The sequence below is a fragment of the Ischnura elegans genome, chromosome 9 (genome assembly GCF_921293095.1).
Source record: "Ischnura elegans chromosome 9, ioIscEleg1.1, whole genome shotgun sequence".
Taxonomy (NCBI): domain Eukaryota; kingdom Metazoa; phylum Arthropoda; class Insecta; order Odonata; family Coenagrionidae; genus Ischnura; species Ischnura elegans.
Window position 1 is genome coordinate 112,030,448 of NC_060254.1, and position 17,124 is coordinate 112,047,571.

The following is a 17,124-nucleotide window of genomic DNA, read 5'->3' on the forward strand; positions in this document are numbered from 1 at the left end:
GCAAGTTTAGATGACCTCGGTTCAATATGTATATCATGTTTTTGTCGGGTGTTTATTTGGTGTATTTTACAGTTTAGATCAAATGAGTTCAGATTTTTTTTGACATACATTATTAAATTAAATACATGCAAGGCAGTAAGAGGCATAATTTGTAAGGATTGAAAATGTGCCCTGCATGACTCCCTATATATAGGGTAGATTGAGAATAGCCCTGATTGCCTGTTTTTGTAATTTAAAAATTTTATGAGATTGATGCGAGCCACCCCAGAAAATAATTCCATATGACAGATGTGACTGAAAATTTGCATAATAGAGGCATTTTCGAATATCGATACTGGTACTTGTTTTTAGATATCTTAATTGAAAAAGAGTTTTATTTAGCTTAGAGGTAAGGGTTTCTATATGCATAGACCATTTCATTGTTGATTCAATGTTTACTCCAAGAAAATTGAGGTTTTCGACAAATTTTTAATCATTTCCGCATAATTTTACTGGAGGTGTTAGATCTCTGCCAAAATTAACACAGACTGTTTTTTGAACGTTAATGGCCATCATGTTATATTGAGTCCTATGTCTCTTCATTCTTTGCTTGGTGTTATGGTTTGTTGTCTGCATCTCTTAATGTTATAAGTACAGTTTTATATTTTATAGGAAAGTCACCATAATTATATTTATTAAAGTTTAATATTTGTATGGTATAATTTTTATATGCACAGTTTTATATTTTATAGGAAAGTCACCATAATTATATTTATTAAAGTTTAATATTTGTATGGTATAATTTTTTCAGAATTGTGATAGTGGAGCTTTCATGCTGAAAGAAGCTACTGCTTTGTTAGCCCTACTTTGTGAGACTCAGAGTTCAACAGACATGGCAATTTTCCCACCATCATCATTGTCAAAAATGATGGCATGTGATGTATTGACTAAAGTGGTTGCAGAAGCTGTGTCTATTTCTGCTGTTGCACATGTGGGAAATTTTGCAGTAGCATTGATCGCTGGATTACTTCCACTAGCAAAGGAATCTGCGAACCATGAACTAGCTCCAGCCACAAGAAGTGCCTTGGAACACATAATCTCAACTTTGCCATTAGATAAGAATTTATCTGAAGCTGCCATAAGGTAAATTCTATTGAATTGTTTAGATTATATATTGTTTGTGACTATCATATGGTGTGGATGAAGTTCAAGCCTTAAATTAAAAGCCTTAACCTTAAATTCCATTGTGGATCTCATCAGTCATGTAAGCTTTGTTAATATCTTAGTAGGGCCATGGCCAGGGGGGTTAGGTCGGGCACCACTCAACCTGGAAGATTTTTTGCTGAACTTGAACTGCAAAGATGTTACAATTGTTAAGCCCCCCTAGTGACTTACTCTTGTTGTACAACCTGACAACTTGTGTGCCCCCCATGGCCAATAATCCTGGCTACGGACGTGTATCTTAGGGAACTTAACATCTGCTCCATAACTTAGAGGTCTCCTTGCTCACTAGGCTTGGGAGTATTTTACTTCTTGTTGTAGTGAACAAATTACAACAGAAAATTCCAAATCGTTAATGGCCACTGCTTAAGGCATTGCAGGGTAGGTGCTGTAATTGAAATTATTTAGGATATTAATAAGTTTTATGAGTAGCCTCACCTGATTTCACTTTCTTGGGATGTTTTACATTTAAATAAGTCCGAAGTAGAATTTGCCATTATACTTTTAGGTGAAGTTTGTACTATTATAAGTTGATCCTGTAAATTATTGTAAAGATAGATAACCCGATTGTTCAAGCCAAGTGAGAAAATTTATTTAAATTGTTAAATGCAAATACCGTATTTGTCTGAATATAGTCCCCCCTTTTCTTCCCAAAATGCCCGTGATAAAAGTTAAGGGAGACTATACTCAAACCCATTTTTTTAATTTCTTCCCGAAACTCAAGCCTCAAAATTAAGAGGGAGGGAACTATATTCAGAGGGGGACTATACTCGATGGAATGCGGTAGTGAATTTTTCATTCAGCTAAACCTTTTGAGTGCTGTAAACTTTCTCTATTGGACGAAATACAAGTTGATCCATGAGAAACGTACATTTTCTTTCGGCCCCTCATTTCTATTGTTGAAGCTAAGTCATTAATTGAGGGGAATAGAAATTTTATAAAATAAAATTATTTTGAAAATGTTAGAATGACGTAATTAACTGAATTTTCAGAAGTAACTTAAGAAAAAACCATGTTGATCTTACGTGCATAAACATACATTTGGTTACACCAACAAATGGCCAGCGAATGAATTGTAATTGTCTTGAACCCATGTTCATTTGATTTTGAGATTTCTGCTCATTGAGAACCAGTGTCAAGACTTGTGGATTACTACATTAGAGTTATAAATAGGGATGGTTGGATCAAATACCTATTGGATCAAATACCTAGGATCTAAATATCTGCAGATATTGCCCTTCATTGGACCTGGATGTGAAATTTTAAATTATGCTTCAGTGAATGCAACGTAAGAGTTCCGATTCTCTATTCGAATGCGCCGTCACACTGCGATGCTGGTCCTACTCATGAATCATTTTGTTTAAAAGCTCTTGCTGGAGTTACATAGCAGAATTTCAGGAAAATAAAAAAGGCAAAATACGGCTGGCACATAGTGTAACTCTTCCCAAGAGACAGAACAAACATCGGGGGAATCTCAGCATCGTAGGATAATGACCATGTCAACATTAACTACGTCGCAGATTTCAGGAAACCACCCTCAGCCCTCCATCATCCTATTCCTCTGATATTTATTTTTGTTTCCGAGATCACTCAGACCATTAATCGTTGTCTTCAAAGAATAATAGTTACCCAAGAACAATTGAAGCGTGTTTCATCCCTACCCTGTCTCACCAATTGACCTTTTTTGGCGTACCTGCTTCAATTCTCAGTTTCTGGAGGGAAATTGCTAGGTGGGATACTTTCTTGGCCCGCAGATGTCCTGATAGCTTTTGCAATCGGATGACATGCGCAAGATTTGAAAGAGAAAGAGACCAAAGGCGATGCTTTTCTGACAATATTTAAGTTTTTTCAGCTCTAAACGATTGCCACTAAGTTTTCTAGTTACTACTAGACTATACTAATATTCAACAGCACAATTATCGAAGAAATAAGCATATTATTAGCCCCAAAAAACAATAGGAGACGGACTGGAAACGCCAACTGCTTATTTCACGTAGCCCGGCTTCGCGTGGAAGGCAACGATGTCACAAAATCCGACATGTTCTACCTTGACTCCCTTATTTGCAGTCTCGTTGCTTGAAAGACGGAGGGATCCTGCTCCTTGCCCTCCACCTCTCCTTTATGCACTTCTGCTACCCACTCCTTCCTCTTGAGTTAGCTGAGCGTTGGTGTCATTCTGTTCCCTCACCTCATTGCAGGTGAAGTCAATGTCGTTCCAGATTGCATTGTCAATTATGTTCCAGATTGAGCTGTTGCAATTTAATTTAGTGATATATTGATAAAAATTTTTTTCATTGAGTGGAAACATTTTCATTGAGATAAGTAGAGCTCAACGTATTCCATGTGCATGCACTGTGGCGTGAAACTATCGTGAGGAAGTGTAAAGTCCACCTCACCACAACTGAAGCATTTGTGGGTGAAAAACAAGTCAGCATGGGATGAGAAAGTGATAAAATTCGAGGAAATGTGCGCGAGGAAAATTTAAATACTTTCAAATAACTTTGAAGCTTATCAAAATTATTTTTAATCAGTTAAAATATTAGAGATGTGCGAATAGTATCCGCGAATACTCGAATACCTCGAATACTAGAAAGTATTCGATATTCGAGGTTTCGAATAGTTATGCGAAAAGTACCGTCTCGAATACCTCGAATACTTTGAATTTCGCGTCCTACACTGTCGCACGCACGTCGTTGGTAGTTGACTCGGAAAAATGTAGAGAACTGTAGTCATTTAGTGCTCGCAGCGCCGTTTTACGCAAGTTGACGAATTACATCAAATTCGTGGATTTTAGCGGTGAAAAGAGTTCGTCGAGGGGAACCGAAAATGGTCGGGTGAAAAAATCCGAAAATCCCCGATTCCCCCCACCAGGAGAACCTCAGTGCCGTGGGATAGCAACCTTAGGGCATTTCCCACGATCCGCTATCCCCCTCCATTCAGCACTCGCCTCAACCACTCTGACGCTTTCCTCTTCTCCGAAATCAAACAAAAGGTCCCAGCTCGCGCAGGGATCGCATTACGAAGACCCCAGCTTCGAAAAAAAAATCGAGTTACGAGAACAATAAAAACGTGTTTCACGCCCTCCCCTTTTTTCTCACCCACTGACCCTTTTCTGGCTACCTGCTTCGAAGTTCCCCATTTCTGGAGGTCAACTGCTGCGTGAGTACCGTGAGTACTGTGGGAGACTTACATTAGCGCATTTCCCAAGATCCGGTATCCCTCTCCATTCAGCACTAGCCCCCCCTCTGAGGCATTCCTCTTCTTCGAAATAAAAAAAAAGGTCACAGCTCGCTCAGGGATCATATTACGAAGACCTTAGCTTCGAAAAAATACCAAGTTACACGAGAACAATAGAAACGTGTTTTGGGCCTTCCCTTTTCTCCCCCACTGACCTTTTTTTCCCTACCAGCTTCGAAGTTTCCCATTTCTGTGGAGGCATGAGTCATCTACTAGCACAAAAGGTGTCTAAGAATGACTTTCGTCAATTGATGTTACACCTTTATTGAATTGAAATATTAGTAATGTGCGCGTAATTTCAAAAAGAATAAGACCAAACACGACGTATTTCTGAGTTTATTTAAGCATTTTACGTAAAGAAATAAATGTCAAAATACGAGGGAGACTTAGCATTCTGGCGAAACTCGATATGAGCAGCAGAACTTCTGGGAAGTTGATGCGGTATTTTTTCCGAAGACATATATCAAGTTACAATTCATGAGTGGTGCTATAAATCTTTATTGTAACAGTCCCAGATAAAGGAATATTTTCTCAGAATATTTGGTTTCTCCCTGATAGCAATTCCAATTCATCTTCTTATCTTGTGAGAACTCTGAAGAAGAAAATCTGGTGGAGAAGAGCTTGTATTTTACAAAATGCCTCAAAAATGTCAGCTAGCACTTGGCAGCAGGAGTGGGGCAAAACGATGTTAGTTGAATTAATTATATGCCCAATTGTTTCCATAAAATTAAAATATTCATTAATCAGCTTAATTCCTGTTCGAATCATTTAAAGGAAATCAAAATTACTCCCCAAAATCTTGTGTTGCCTGCTGCATAGGCAACCGAGTCAAACATTCCAGCATTCATCATTTAGTATTCGAGGTATTCGAAATTCGAGGTATTCGAATATTCGAGCAATGATTTAATATTCGAATTCGATATTCGAATTCGAGAAATATGCTATTCGACCCATCTCTAATGCAAATCTAAATATCATTCCTTTGGTCGCATGTACCCAGAAGAAACTTGCATAATTACTTCTTTTTATAGCAGGCAATTAACCCTTTAACTGTGCAAATAAGCTGAAATAGGCTACTAAGGGTTCCTGGCGGCTACTGAAGGGCAATAAAAATAAAAAGAGGAGTAAAAGATGTCATCATAGCATCTACTTGTCAAAGGAAGAACTTCTAAGCACTTATGGACTCGGAGAGTAGAAGTATAGTTCAAATCTTCAATAGACGATGGGAACAGGTTAAGGGTTAAAAATGCATTTGGATCCAAAAATATCCAAAGATCCGACACCTGAAATAAAGTATCCGATCCGGATCCGAAAAAAATCCTGGATCCGTCCATCTCTACTTCTAAATGTTATCATTTTTATTGAAAATCATTTGTTTGTAGTGGTGACTATCTCTCACTTATTGGTGGCCTTCATTCTTTCATTTTTTCTCTCGTAACATTTGTACTTTTAATATTGAAAGTTGGAAATTGCATCTAATGACATTTTAAATTTCCCCTGTAGAATAACTATATTTATTATTTTTTCCAAGGTTACTTGTGAATGCCCTTGCCAGCATTGAAGAAGAAGAGAAGAAAGGTGATTTCTCTGATCAGGTGTACTCATCATGGCTAAATGATTTGCTTCAGAGCATTGAAAAAAAATATCCCACCGCCTTTGACTCAGTTGTTCAGAGTCTTGTTTTGACGAGAGGGGCTGAAGCCTCGAAGGTGGCTTTTATTGTTGGAAGGCTTTTGGGAATAACGGTTTTGAATAAGGGGGAATTTGGTGCTTTGGTCGCAAGACTTTGCCATCCTGAAGCAAGCATTCGCGTTGCTGCACTTGGAAAGCTTGGTGAAATGGAAGTAGCTGCTCTGAAAGTAAGTAAAAATATTTTTGGTTCTGGTTTTGTGAATTTTTATTCTGAAAAACACTCTGGGTAGTAGTTAAATCATTATCAAACCTGTTATTATTATTTGGTTAGTATTTTTTGTGTTTTTAGGCATCAAAATGTTTATATTATTAATCCAAGCTTTTTAATGCTTTGCCTAATATTTAGTTTTCACTATCAATCAGATATGAAAAAAAATCCTATCAAAATATTGTGTACAAAATCAAGTACAGTGGAACTGTGTTAAAGCGAGTACGGGCTATTGCAAGACCCCTGCCATCACAAGAGATAGCAGATGCGCTGTCCCTATGATTAGCATGAGATAACATTCATCTTTACGAGACCCTTTTGGCATTGGCACTCAACATAGAGCGAGTTTCCATCGCTCCTTTGCTTTGATTCTATAGTCTCTGAAATGGGGAACATGCATGAAATTTTTTCATCATGCTAGTAAGTCTCATTGAATAGATAATTTTCTCACGAGTCCAAATCTATATGCCAAAACTCTTCTAGTAATGAACAAACGTCATTAAATGCTAATTAAAAGTGCTCGAATATCGCTTGAAGTCACGTGACCTGAAATGCCCTCTGATGTTCGTGGTATGCAATTCTCTTCCCTAAGAGAGTGGAGCGATAGAGCCTTGATAACAAGATATTGAAGTAAAAATCATCAACGAGCTTTGTACTACTTCCTCAAAGGACAAATTGATTTGAGAAGGATTTAAGAAGTCACAATACCTTGAGTTTGCCTCTTGTCGCCTCACTTAAGCCAGTCGATTTCCTGAATAAACAATGATTGCTTCGTCCTTACCGCAATGTGTGGAGTGAAAGCAAGCAGGTAATTATTTATGCGATTAATAAACCAACCAACGTTTTTGAATATTTATTTATTATCCAGTAATATTTAAAAGATTCATTTCTAGTTGAAAATCTATCTTATGTATTTACTTAATAACCTACTAATAGAATACCATTAGCAACTTATATAGTTTTCCCCAATCGGCCGGAGTTGAGATCCAAATGATCGTTAAAAGATAATAAAAAAGTATTTGATATACACAGAAATAAGTTTCAAGTACAAATTACGCTGTATTTACTGGAGTTCCTGTTTTGAACTGCAAAAACAAGTCGAAATTTTAGGCTTTGCAGTCACATGCAGTTGAATGTTATGGGCATCACAATAGCAAATATTAAGTGTGCCTCTCCAAAATCCTTACCTCGCATAATCCTCATTTTTCCCCGTGGTTTAATTGTAATCAACATTTATTCACGTGAAAAGCCACCTTTATATTTAATCCTGCAATGGGAAGACTAATAGGTACATTTCTATGGTTGTTTACGAGGTGAAATGAGTGATACATCCTAAATTTGGTGGCCATCCGAGAAAAACTAGCAATTCGATAAAACCCTATGGTAACCCTGATTCAAGAGTGACTTACTTTGAGAAATATCCTGTTAAAAATGTAGATAAAGTGTATAATTCCATTCTGTAGGTCATCAACCACTTTCTTCTCTTATGTTTGTCCATTGGGACACAAGCAAAAACCTTCTCAGACGAGAAAATAGAGGTACTTGAGCGACGGGTCACTATACATGATTTATATGGTTTTCACATGTCTTTCTATTGAATATCTATACTGCAATGCACTTATTCCACTAAGCAAATGATGTAAGTGTGTAATGTAGATCACAATCTGCAATCAACTTATTTTCATTTAATCTTTCTAAATCTCCCCAAACAATCCCATTTATTTGTTTCAACAACGCCTTAGCAACCCACATATTCACAATCTGCTGTTTGACGTTATAAAATCAATTATTTTTGCAAAATTTGCATTTGAACTCCTACACTGACAGATTTTCTATCTACCGTCTCAGTGCGTCATCAGTGGTTAACATTCCTTGGCATCACGCCCCGATAACATCGTGTTTTCAATAAGCCGGTGAACATTGATTTTTAAAGACTCATTACTCAGCTAAAACACATTATTCATCTGCGAAATTTTCGACAAGTATGTTTGAGGTAAGGACCTTCTTATTCTGGTACAAAAAAAAAATTGTGCATGTTTCCCATTGCTGGGGACGAATATTGTGGTCAGTCTCAAATTCATGTGGTAAACTATCGTTTGGTTTATAAGTAGTTCATTTTGGTGAAAACATTGTGGCATTAACATTCGTAAATGGTCTTTTGTTCCTCTGGCAGCAAAAAGCAATCTATTGCTTACCTGCTTGTCCATGAGTTGCGTGAATAGAGATCATTTGAAGGTAGACACCATGTCCTTCAAAATCTTCATGGCCATGGTAAATGCCTCACTATATATTTTTTATACTTCACTGTTGGCAGTTGTGCACGCAAGTAATTAATGGGTAAAGAAAGGGTAATGACAACAAGGGTAAAATTGTCCCAAATTACTCAAATAATTTCCGTCTAAATTATCTTTTGTGCTGAGTAGGTTGAGGATATTGATGCCTGTACTGGCGCACTTGAAGCCTGGGAAATAATAGAAGAGATTTTAATGCCACCTTTACGCTAAACCTGACATCATGGAAGGTAAAGGAAGAATTACCTCTGGAGGAAAAGCGGATGATTTTTCACAAAGACAAAGTGAAAGCTTTAGCTATTAACAGACAGAACTATCATCTACAGCGTCAGCAGCATGAAAGTGGCAATAGAATTGATTATAAAAATGCTGATACAAGAGCTGTGAAGAAACCGACAAAAGAATACAGGTGTTACAACTGTGAAGGGCGAAACTATAAAGCGAAATATTGCTAGAAACCACTTAGACAACCTGACAATCAAACTGATAGAAAACCGAAAGTAGAAAATGAATTTAGTCACGCTGAGAATGCAGTAGGAAGAGAATTTAAGGCGTAATACATTATGAGGCAAGTGAACCATGATTACCATTGTGGGGTATTCATCTGAAAAATTCATTAAATATGCAGGTTATTTATGGTATTTGGAAAAAATTAATAAGTTCAAGAAAACATGGGTAAGTGGCTCTATGTTAAGGATTTAGGAAAACCGGGCAACTTGTTATTAAATGACCATTCACAAGGAAAGAAATACTGCTGGTAAAGTTAATAACAAGATTCATTTAGAAAATTTGTTGAAGAATTTTAAATGAGATTTTTTGAATGTTGGAATTGTAGTTAAAAGAAAAGCATTGTGTGTTATGGAAAAATAAGTGTTTAGACTGATATTATGCCATTGCCTGTTAAGGGGAAGTGTTGAAAGTTAAATTTAAAATGTGTGTGCTGGGCATTTGTTGTTGCTATGTTGTTAGTTAGGTAATTTATTTTACAAAGTATTAATTAATGTTGTGTTGATTGTTGTTGAAGTAGCCATCATAAGAGAATAAAGAGCGCTCTTTATTGAGTGAGACAGAGATGTATATATTTTTAAGACTACTAACTCTAGTTGTATTTGATGCCTTCTCTCTTTCTAGAGTGAGGAAGATAGAGACACGCTGAGGTGGATTGTGGAGCAGAGGCTTTTGGATGATTCCGCAGAGGTCGTTGAGGGGACACTTGCTCTTCCATTTTTGAATTCCATCTTTGGAAGAAAGAGAATGACTGTGGAGGCTATCAATATTGTGAGAATGTCATCAAAGAACTTGACTCACAGTTTGGAGAGGGAGAAGTGGATACAAGTGACACTGTCGGCTATCAGGGTCATGTTTGCTCCTGAACAGGAAGATGAGGAGTCACACAATGAGTTAAAGGACTCACTTGATCAAAGATTTAAGATTTTATTTTCTGTCTTCCCATTCCTGTGTCCCACAACTGAGAAAGAACTGGAAGTGACTAAAGTAATCTTAAAATTACCATGTGCTGAACCAATCCTGGAGTCACTGTGGCTAGGTTTGTTTTATTTTTATCTTATTTAATTATTAAACACAACTGTCCAATATCACAGTAGTGATAGATGCAGGTTGAGGTCCAAAAAAGTGAAAACAATAAATTTATCAGTTTCTTAAGTATAACTTGTTCCTTATGTATATTGCTGATCGTTCATCATAATGAAAAGGAAGCCATATATTCCTTGAAGTAGTGTGCATATTTTTTGCCAGTTATGGTTGATGCATTGGCAAACGACACTTAGTTCAAGCATGGCAGTGATTGTGGTACACTATCCTTCTACTAAACTCATTTTAGTTTTGTGAGAATTTTGTATTAGTGCTCATTATGCTGCTTTGAGTACAAACAAATAAACAAATTACACAGGCCTTCAGTTCATGACGATGCAATGATCTCGATTTTTTCAGCATTTAGATTGGAGAAAATAAGTCACCTTTTCTTAAATATCGCACTCTCTCATTACTTTTCTAGAGATTTGTGGTACTCGGGAACCTTTTAGCTTCTGGTGATGAGGATATGTTGCATTTATCATACCTATGCTTAAAGTTCTGTCCTCTCTGATCATATAAAAAGCTTGTCCTACTTCAACTTGTAAACCATTGGTCGAGCATTTTATGAATTTCTATTGGAACCAAGTTTTATTACACTTATCAGACTCTAGTTTTAACTATCTTTTTTGTCACTACATACATTCATAATCAAAATACTTTCAACTATAATTTTTAAGCACAAATTTGTATTTAGGCTCTGAATGGTTGAGATTTGGTGAATCAAGGCAAGGAAACATTTATGAAAATCGTATGAATAGTGTTTATTCATTTATAATATATTTCATTGTGTAAATAAAAGAACTTAAGTTGCCACAAACTTTAAGCCATTGTCTGCTGTAAAAAGATTTTGAAACTCTCAAAACAACTGATGAGCTACCCATTGTGTTAGAAACTGTTGTTACTCAGATTGACTTGGAAAGACGGGAGGTGATCACTGCAGAAAGCAGGTGCTGAATAACAGTGCCAGAAATTGATTTCCTGCTGTACTTTCTATAATAGCCATATCTTTTTCTTTGCATGTCTTTGGAATGTTAAATTTCCCTTGTTATTATTCACAGAACTCTCTGGCATAAATGACCTTGATGGTTACTGCTGTGCTGCATTCAATCATCTTAAAAGTGAATCCTTCATTGCTGAAGAGGAAACAGAAATGTTGGATTTAGTGGAGACCTTATCCAAGCATTGCATAGTGCAAGATAGTGAGGACACTGTTAGTGTTCTTATTGCCATATTAATGCTCTCAGCAATAGCTAAGGAGTCATCCTTGTCGGTTAAAACCTGCATTTTTGAAATTGCTTCCAAAGTTTTGCATCGTTCAAAGGTAAGTTACATTTAAATCTTAATAGTTTTACAGGAGATTTTTTTTGTTTTGGGCTTAGTTTAATTGAGGTTTGGGGGGTGGACAATTGTTCAAAATACTGTTCGATTTCCGTAGAAATTAGATATTAGATTTCAATAATATGAGAGTGGTCACTTCCACCTTTTTTCAGTTCCGCTTTGGTTTTTGGTTCTAGTTCTTGGCTCCGGTTCTTAATTTAACATTCAATTAGTTCTATTTTCTTTAGCAAAAGTATTGCATCCAAAGGATCGCCTAATTAGCAAAATTATGCAAATTAGCAAAATAATCTCCTCCTTTTGTGTTTCCCTCTACTGCTCGGTGACAAGAAAAAAGAGAAACAAGGGTCATAGCCTCTTTCCAAAATAACCTTCGTATGTTAATATTTGTAGTTCCTTCCGTATTGTCGAGTGAATGTACGATCTTTTTAATGAGTTAGTTTCATTCTGATTCAGTTACAATGAATTCAATCGTGTCAGGCGAAACATGATGGAACTCCTTCATGATGAAACGAAAAGGAAGACAATGGCAGGTTCCACAATTTAATTAATACTGCGACCGGTTTCAATACATGGTATCATCATCAGGCACTTTTGGTATAACAGTTTCCACTTATATAGTAGTCATGAGGCATGGGGGGGGGGGGGGGGGGGAGGAGATAACAGCGTCAAGGATTGGGTGTTAGGGTGGGGAAGTTAAGGGGGATTGGTTGGCAGCGTCAAGTCGGGGGCCAGTAGAAATGGGAGGGGAGGTGGAGTATGTAGGCGGGGGAGGAAGGGGAGAGTGGTCAGGGTTGTGAGGGAAACTTAGAGGGGAAACTCCCTCACAACCCTGACCACTCTCCCCTTCCTCCCCCGCCTATATACTCCACCTCCCCTCCCATTTCTACTGGCGCCTGACTTGACGCTGCCAACCAATCCCCCTTAACCTCCCCACCCTAACACCCAATCCTTGACGCTGTTATCTCCTCCACCCCCCCCCATGCCTCATGTAATACTATACTGACTACTATATATGTGGAAACTGTTATACCAAAAGTGCCTGATGATGATACCATGTATTGAAACCGGTCGCAGTATTAATTAAATTGTGGAACCTGCCATTGTCTTCCTTTTTGTTTCATCAGTTACAATGATAAATTATGTAGGATATGATTTTCTAGTGGTGAATATTTAAATTCTTTTCGGGCTCTCTGTCCGGCTGCCATAATCCATCACCTTTGCGGACGTTAAAATGGAAGACTTTTTACTCGTCATGAAGGCCATTGATGCTGGGAGTGAGTTGCCATGTTTATATAATAAGTCTCTCTTCTTTTATGCCGACAGGAGCAAGGTTACTACTGGAGAAGCATCTTTCATTATCAGAGAATAAAGAGAGAAACGTTATTATCCACATTCATTCTTTCCTACAACATTCGTTTCAACATTTCTCAAGATATTTAGGTGAAGTATTGGTTCACTTTCGTGAATTCTCAAAATTGATACCTCAGAGTGTATGCCTTAACCTCATATAGTTTTTAATTTCTTTCTCCGTCTTCTTGAAAATTATGCAAAGTATCATTAATATAGAGAAAAGATTTTCTTTTTGTTACCACTAAAAATTAGTTGTGCCATTATCATGAAATAAATAGTAGTGGGGAAAGGACAAAGCAAATAACAAATTTCTATTGAATGTCTGCAGAGAAGAAGAGACAATTTTATAATCGCAGCACCTCACACCCAGTAGGTATAAATGGCATTGATGACGATGGAAAAGTCTTCGATTGAATCTTTGGCTGAGAGTAGGCCTTACCCGGACAGAAATCCGAGAAGAATTTAATTTGATCATTATTTAGTTTTTTCTCTCTCCCTTTTTTCTCAATCTTTTTAATATCAAGCAGATTGCTTATTTTTTAATCCCATGGACATAAAATAATTGATTTAAAGAAGTTGGTGTTTTGTTTAGTTTTCGCGACTCTTGCTTCCTAACTTTTACTAAGTTGATTAGGGTCAACTACGGAAATGGCGAGGCAGATAGCCCAGCCGTATCTTTTCGTGATCTAAGTGGGAGGGCATGCTATTCCGGGAGCAAGGACAGGCTAAAAATATCAAGAGATGACAAAACATGTGTCGTAGCCAATGAAATGAATGTGGATAACAAAGTTTTCCTCTTCATTTCCTCGATCATGAAAATTAGCTCCACTAGCATTTCTTAGCATTCCCCTTCCCTAGTATTTCCCACCCCTCTCGAGTGACAGAGATTAAGTGCATTGTAAACAAACGCGGCGGCCCCCAAACGTAGACTCAGGCAAGGCTGAAGGCCCTTTACAAACCAACCCCTCTTCCTCCCACATTAACCTCCATGCACCTCCTGCCCCCACTTCTACCTCCACCAGGCAGCACCCACCCACCCCACTCTTATTCACCCCTCCCACTTGGAGTGCTCTCGGACTGTGGAGATGTGATTGGTTCAACTACCAGCAATGTGGGTAAATTCCATTGGAGGCAGAATAATGTAAATATGAATATATGATGTTCTTCTGGTGCGTCACATTAGGCCATGATATACTCTCCGCTTGATCGATTATGTTGCCAGTGTCATAGAATCGACTTTCTTGGATTCGACTTTTGGTTACCAAGTTTTTTATTTTTGAGGTATGAGATTGTAAATCATATCAAACGTTCATTTTATGGTGCAAAATTAGAAAAATGTTAAACAAAACAAATCCAATGAATACAATTGAAGTTATGGTGGGTAAAATTTTACATTCAATAAATGCAGTCTGGAAGAGTCTATGTAAAGTAACTTGGAAATTAGGATCTAATCCTATTAATTAGGATTTTATTCTAATCCTCTGAGTTGTTGCTAACATAATACGAAGTGTATTGGTTACAGCCAGTAAGCCAAAGTTGATACAGTAGAGTCCTGCTAATCCGAAATAATTGGGACCGGACCCATTTCGGATTAGCGAGTATTTCAGATTATGCGAAAAATCCACAGAGAAAAAAATCATTCGCCTTGACCGGGATTCGAACCCGGATCCCTCGATTTTCGGCCGAGTGCTTTAGCCAGTTAAGCTACCGAGGCGTCATTCTTCCCTGTGGAAATTTGTGGACTATACCGGACATGGTGGTATGGACAGATTAAGTGGACTGTTATTAATTTAACGATAAATTATTAAATACAACGTGCAACTACATAAATAAATCGCCGAAACACCGTTTCACGTCCATACGGTATGAGAATCAACCAACTTCATTATGTACGCCGTACGGCAACGCTCTGCACGGCTACCGCTTGAGTTTGTAGTTGCAAAGAAATCCGATCGGTAGCAGCACAACCTACGTTGTTCTTCTCTCCGACAAAAAAAGTTACGGACTTTTTTAAACCAATGTAGTTTTGTTCTGTGACTCTTTTTTATTTTGTTTATTACATTTTCCAACCTAAAAACATGCTGTAATTTTCAAAAATAAATGTTACCATGTTTTTTCTAGATTTTATAAAGTTTTGTTTTTTCCTGATTTTGATTTCGGATTAAGCGGATTTTTGGATTAGCGGGGCTCCACTGTAGTGCTAAAAAAAATTATTTCGTTAATTATTTTAAAATATGGACTGTTTGTATCAAAATATATTGAATTGAATGATGTATGCAGTTGTTTCCCCAACCCGTGCTTCTTAGCCAAATTTATGTATCTATTGTAATCGATTCGTTTTGAGTGGTTTAAACCTTCCTATGATACAACACTGTGACAACATTGCGGGATATTAAGTGTCAGTAAAATGGGAAAAAAATCAGTGTTCGCATCATTGAATGAATTAAATTCGGCCACTTTCCCAAAATGCTGTTTTTATTGAGTGGGAACAAGGAATTGTGTCACAATTCCAACATTTGACACATTGTGTTAATTTTTCGATTCATGTCTACTTTAAACAATATTTATCTTGATTTCCAATAATCTTTTAGTTTAAGGTTATCTTTTTGGCTTCTCAGATTTCATTTGCTACAATAAATTCATGGTGGACTTTGGATATCAATCAATCTGAACTGAGAGACATCTGGTGTCCTAAATATGACAAAAGATATTACGTCCAAAATGAAAATTGCTCTATCCTAAGCTGCGTTCAAACGCTCATCATTAGGGAGTGGAAGAGGTACAATACTCGGATGAGGGCTAAAATACAAACAATCAGTTTTAGTTGTTTTTGTAGTTGTTAACCACTGCATTCATTGTGTGTGTAAAATATTTGCTGTGAGTCATTGATTATTTTTTTAATTTAATACTCTGAATTATGTTTTAGGTTGCCATAGCGCGGAATTCAGAGGGGAAGCCCATCAAACATGTTCTTACTGCTGAGACCTGGGGATGGTGTATGGCGACTGCCAAGAGAGGTGTTCTCCCACTGCAAGCAGTCTTGCACACCTTTGCTGCTATCTTTTACTCCCCCTCCAAAACTAACTGGTTTCCCCAAACACCTGCTAGGGACAACCTGTGGCATTGCCATAATGGTTTGCTGCAGTGGTCAACAAATGATCGCAATCAGCCCACTGTTCTTGCAGTTAAATTATTTGATGCTCTGGCTTTTGGCTGCTTCTTGCGCAAAGTGGAAAAATCCTTGCCCAGAGATGTGGCTGATGCTCAGATGCTCTTTGTTGGGTGTTTGAAGGATTTTTTTGATGTAAGTTTAAATAGTAAACCTCTTCCTAATACCTACTCACTTAATTTTTGCCATTTAAATTGCAACACCTCTTACATCCTGTCTGATACATTTTGTAGTGGATATGATGGTTAAATATTAGCTTCTACTGATATTATGGATCCTTACCGTCAGTGAGGTGGTTTACTCTTTTTCTGAAAATAAATGGTTCTAATGGTTAAAAGTAGAGATGTGCGAATAGTATCCGCGAATACTCGAATACCTCGAATACCAGAAAGTATTCGATATTCGAGATCTCGAATAGTTATGCCAAAGGTACCGTCTCGAATACCTCGAATACTTTGAATTTCGCGTCATACGCTTTCGCTCGCACGTCATTGGTAGTTGACTCAGAAATATGAGAACTCTAGTCGTTTAGTGCATGCAGCGCCGATTTAGGCAAGCTGACGAACTATATCAAATTCGCGGTGTAGAGCGGTGAAAAGAGTTCGACATGGGGAACCGAAATTGATAGGGTGAAAAAATCCGAGAATCCCAGGTGTCCCCCGTCAGGAGTAACTCAGTGCCGTGGGATAGCAACATAGGCGCATTTCCCACGATCCGCTATTCCCTCCATTCAGCATTCACCCCACCCAATCTGACGATTTCCTCTTCTCCGAAATCAAACAAAAGGTCTCAGCTTGTGCAGGGATCGTATTACGAAGACTTTAGCCTCGAAAAAATATAAAGTTACCGGAAAATAATAGAATCGCGTTTCACCCTTCCCTCTTTCTCCCCCACTGACCATTTTCCCGCATTCATCTTTTGATAAAAATAAGACGAGGTGTTTACCATGTGTCCTTTGTGGCTAATAACGACAGGCACTTATTTTGAATCTTCCCCAGGAGATGAAACTACCACAGGGAGGAACTCAGTGCCGTGGGATAGTGACA

The 17,124-nt window shown here is 37.7% G+C and overlaps 1 protein-coding gene across 1 annotated transcript in view; it reads left to right on the top strand.

Annotated features, from left to right (window-relative positions):
- LOC124165829 (HEAT repeat-containing protein 1) overlaps window positions 1-17,124 on the top strand; it is a 144,832-nt gene that overhangs the window by 43,333 nt on the left and 84,375 nt on the right. The window contains exons 6-10 of the mRNA XM_046543356.1: window positions 791-1,122; window positions 5,969-6,296; window positions 9,760-10,174; window positions 11,280-11,542; window positions 15,836-16,213. Of these exons, the coding sequence (XP_046399312.1) occupies window positions 791-1,122; window positions 5,969-6,296; window positions 9,760-10,174; window positions 11,280-11,542; window positions 15,836-16,213 (1,716 nt within the window). The remainder of the gene's footprint in view (window positions 1-790; window positions 1,123-5,968; window positions 6,297-9,759; window positions 10,175-11,279; window positions 11,543-15,835; window positions 16,214-17,124) is intronic.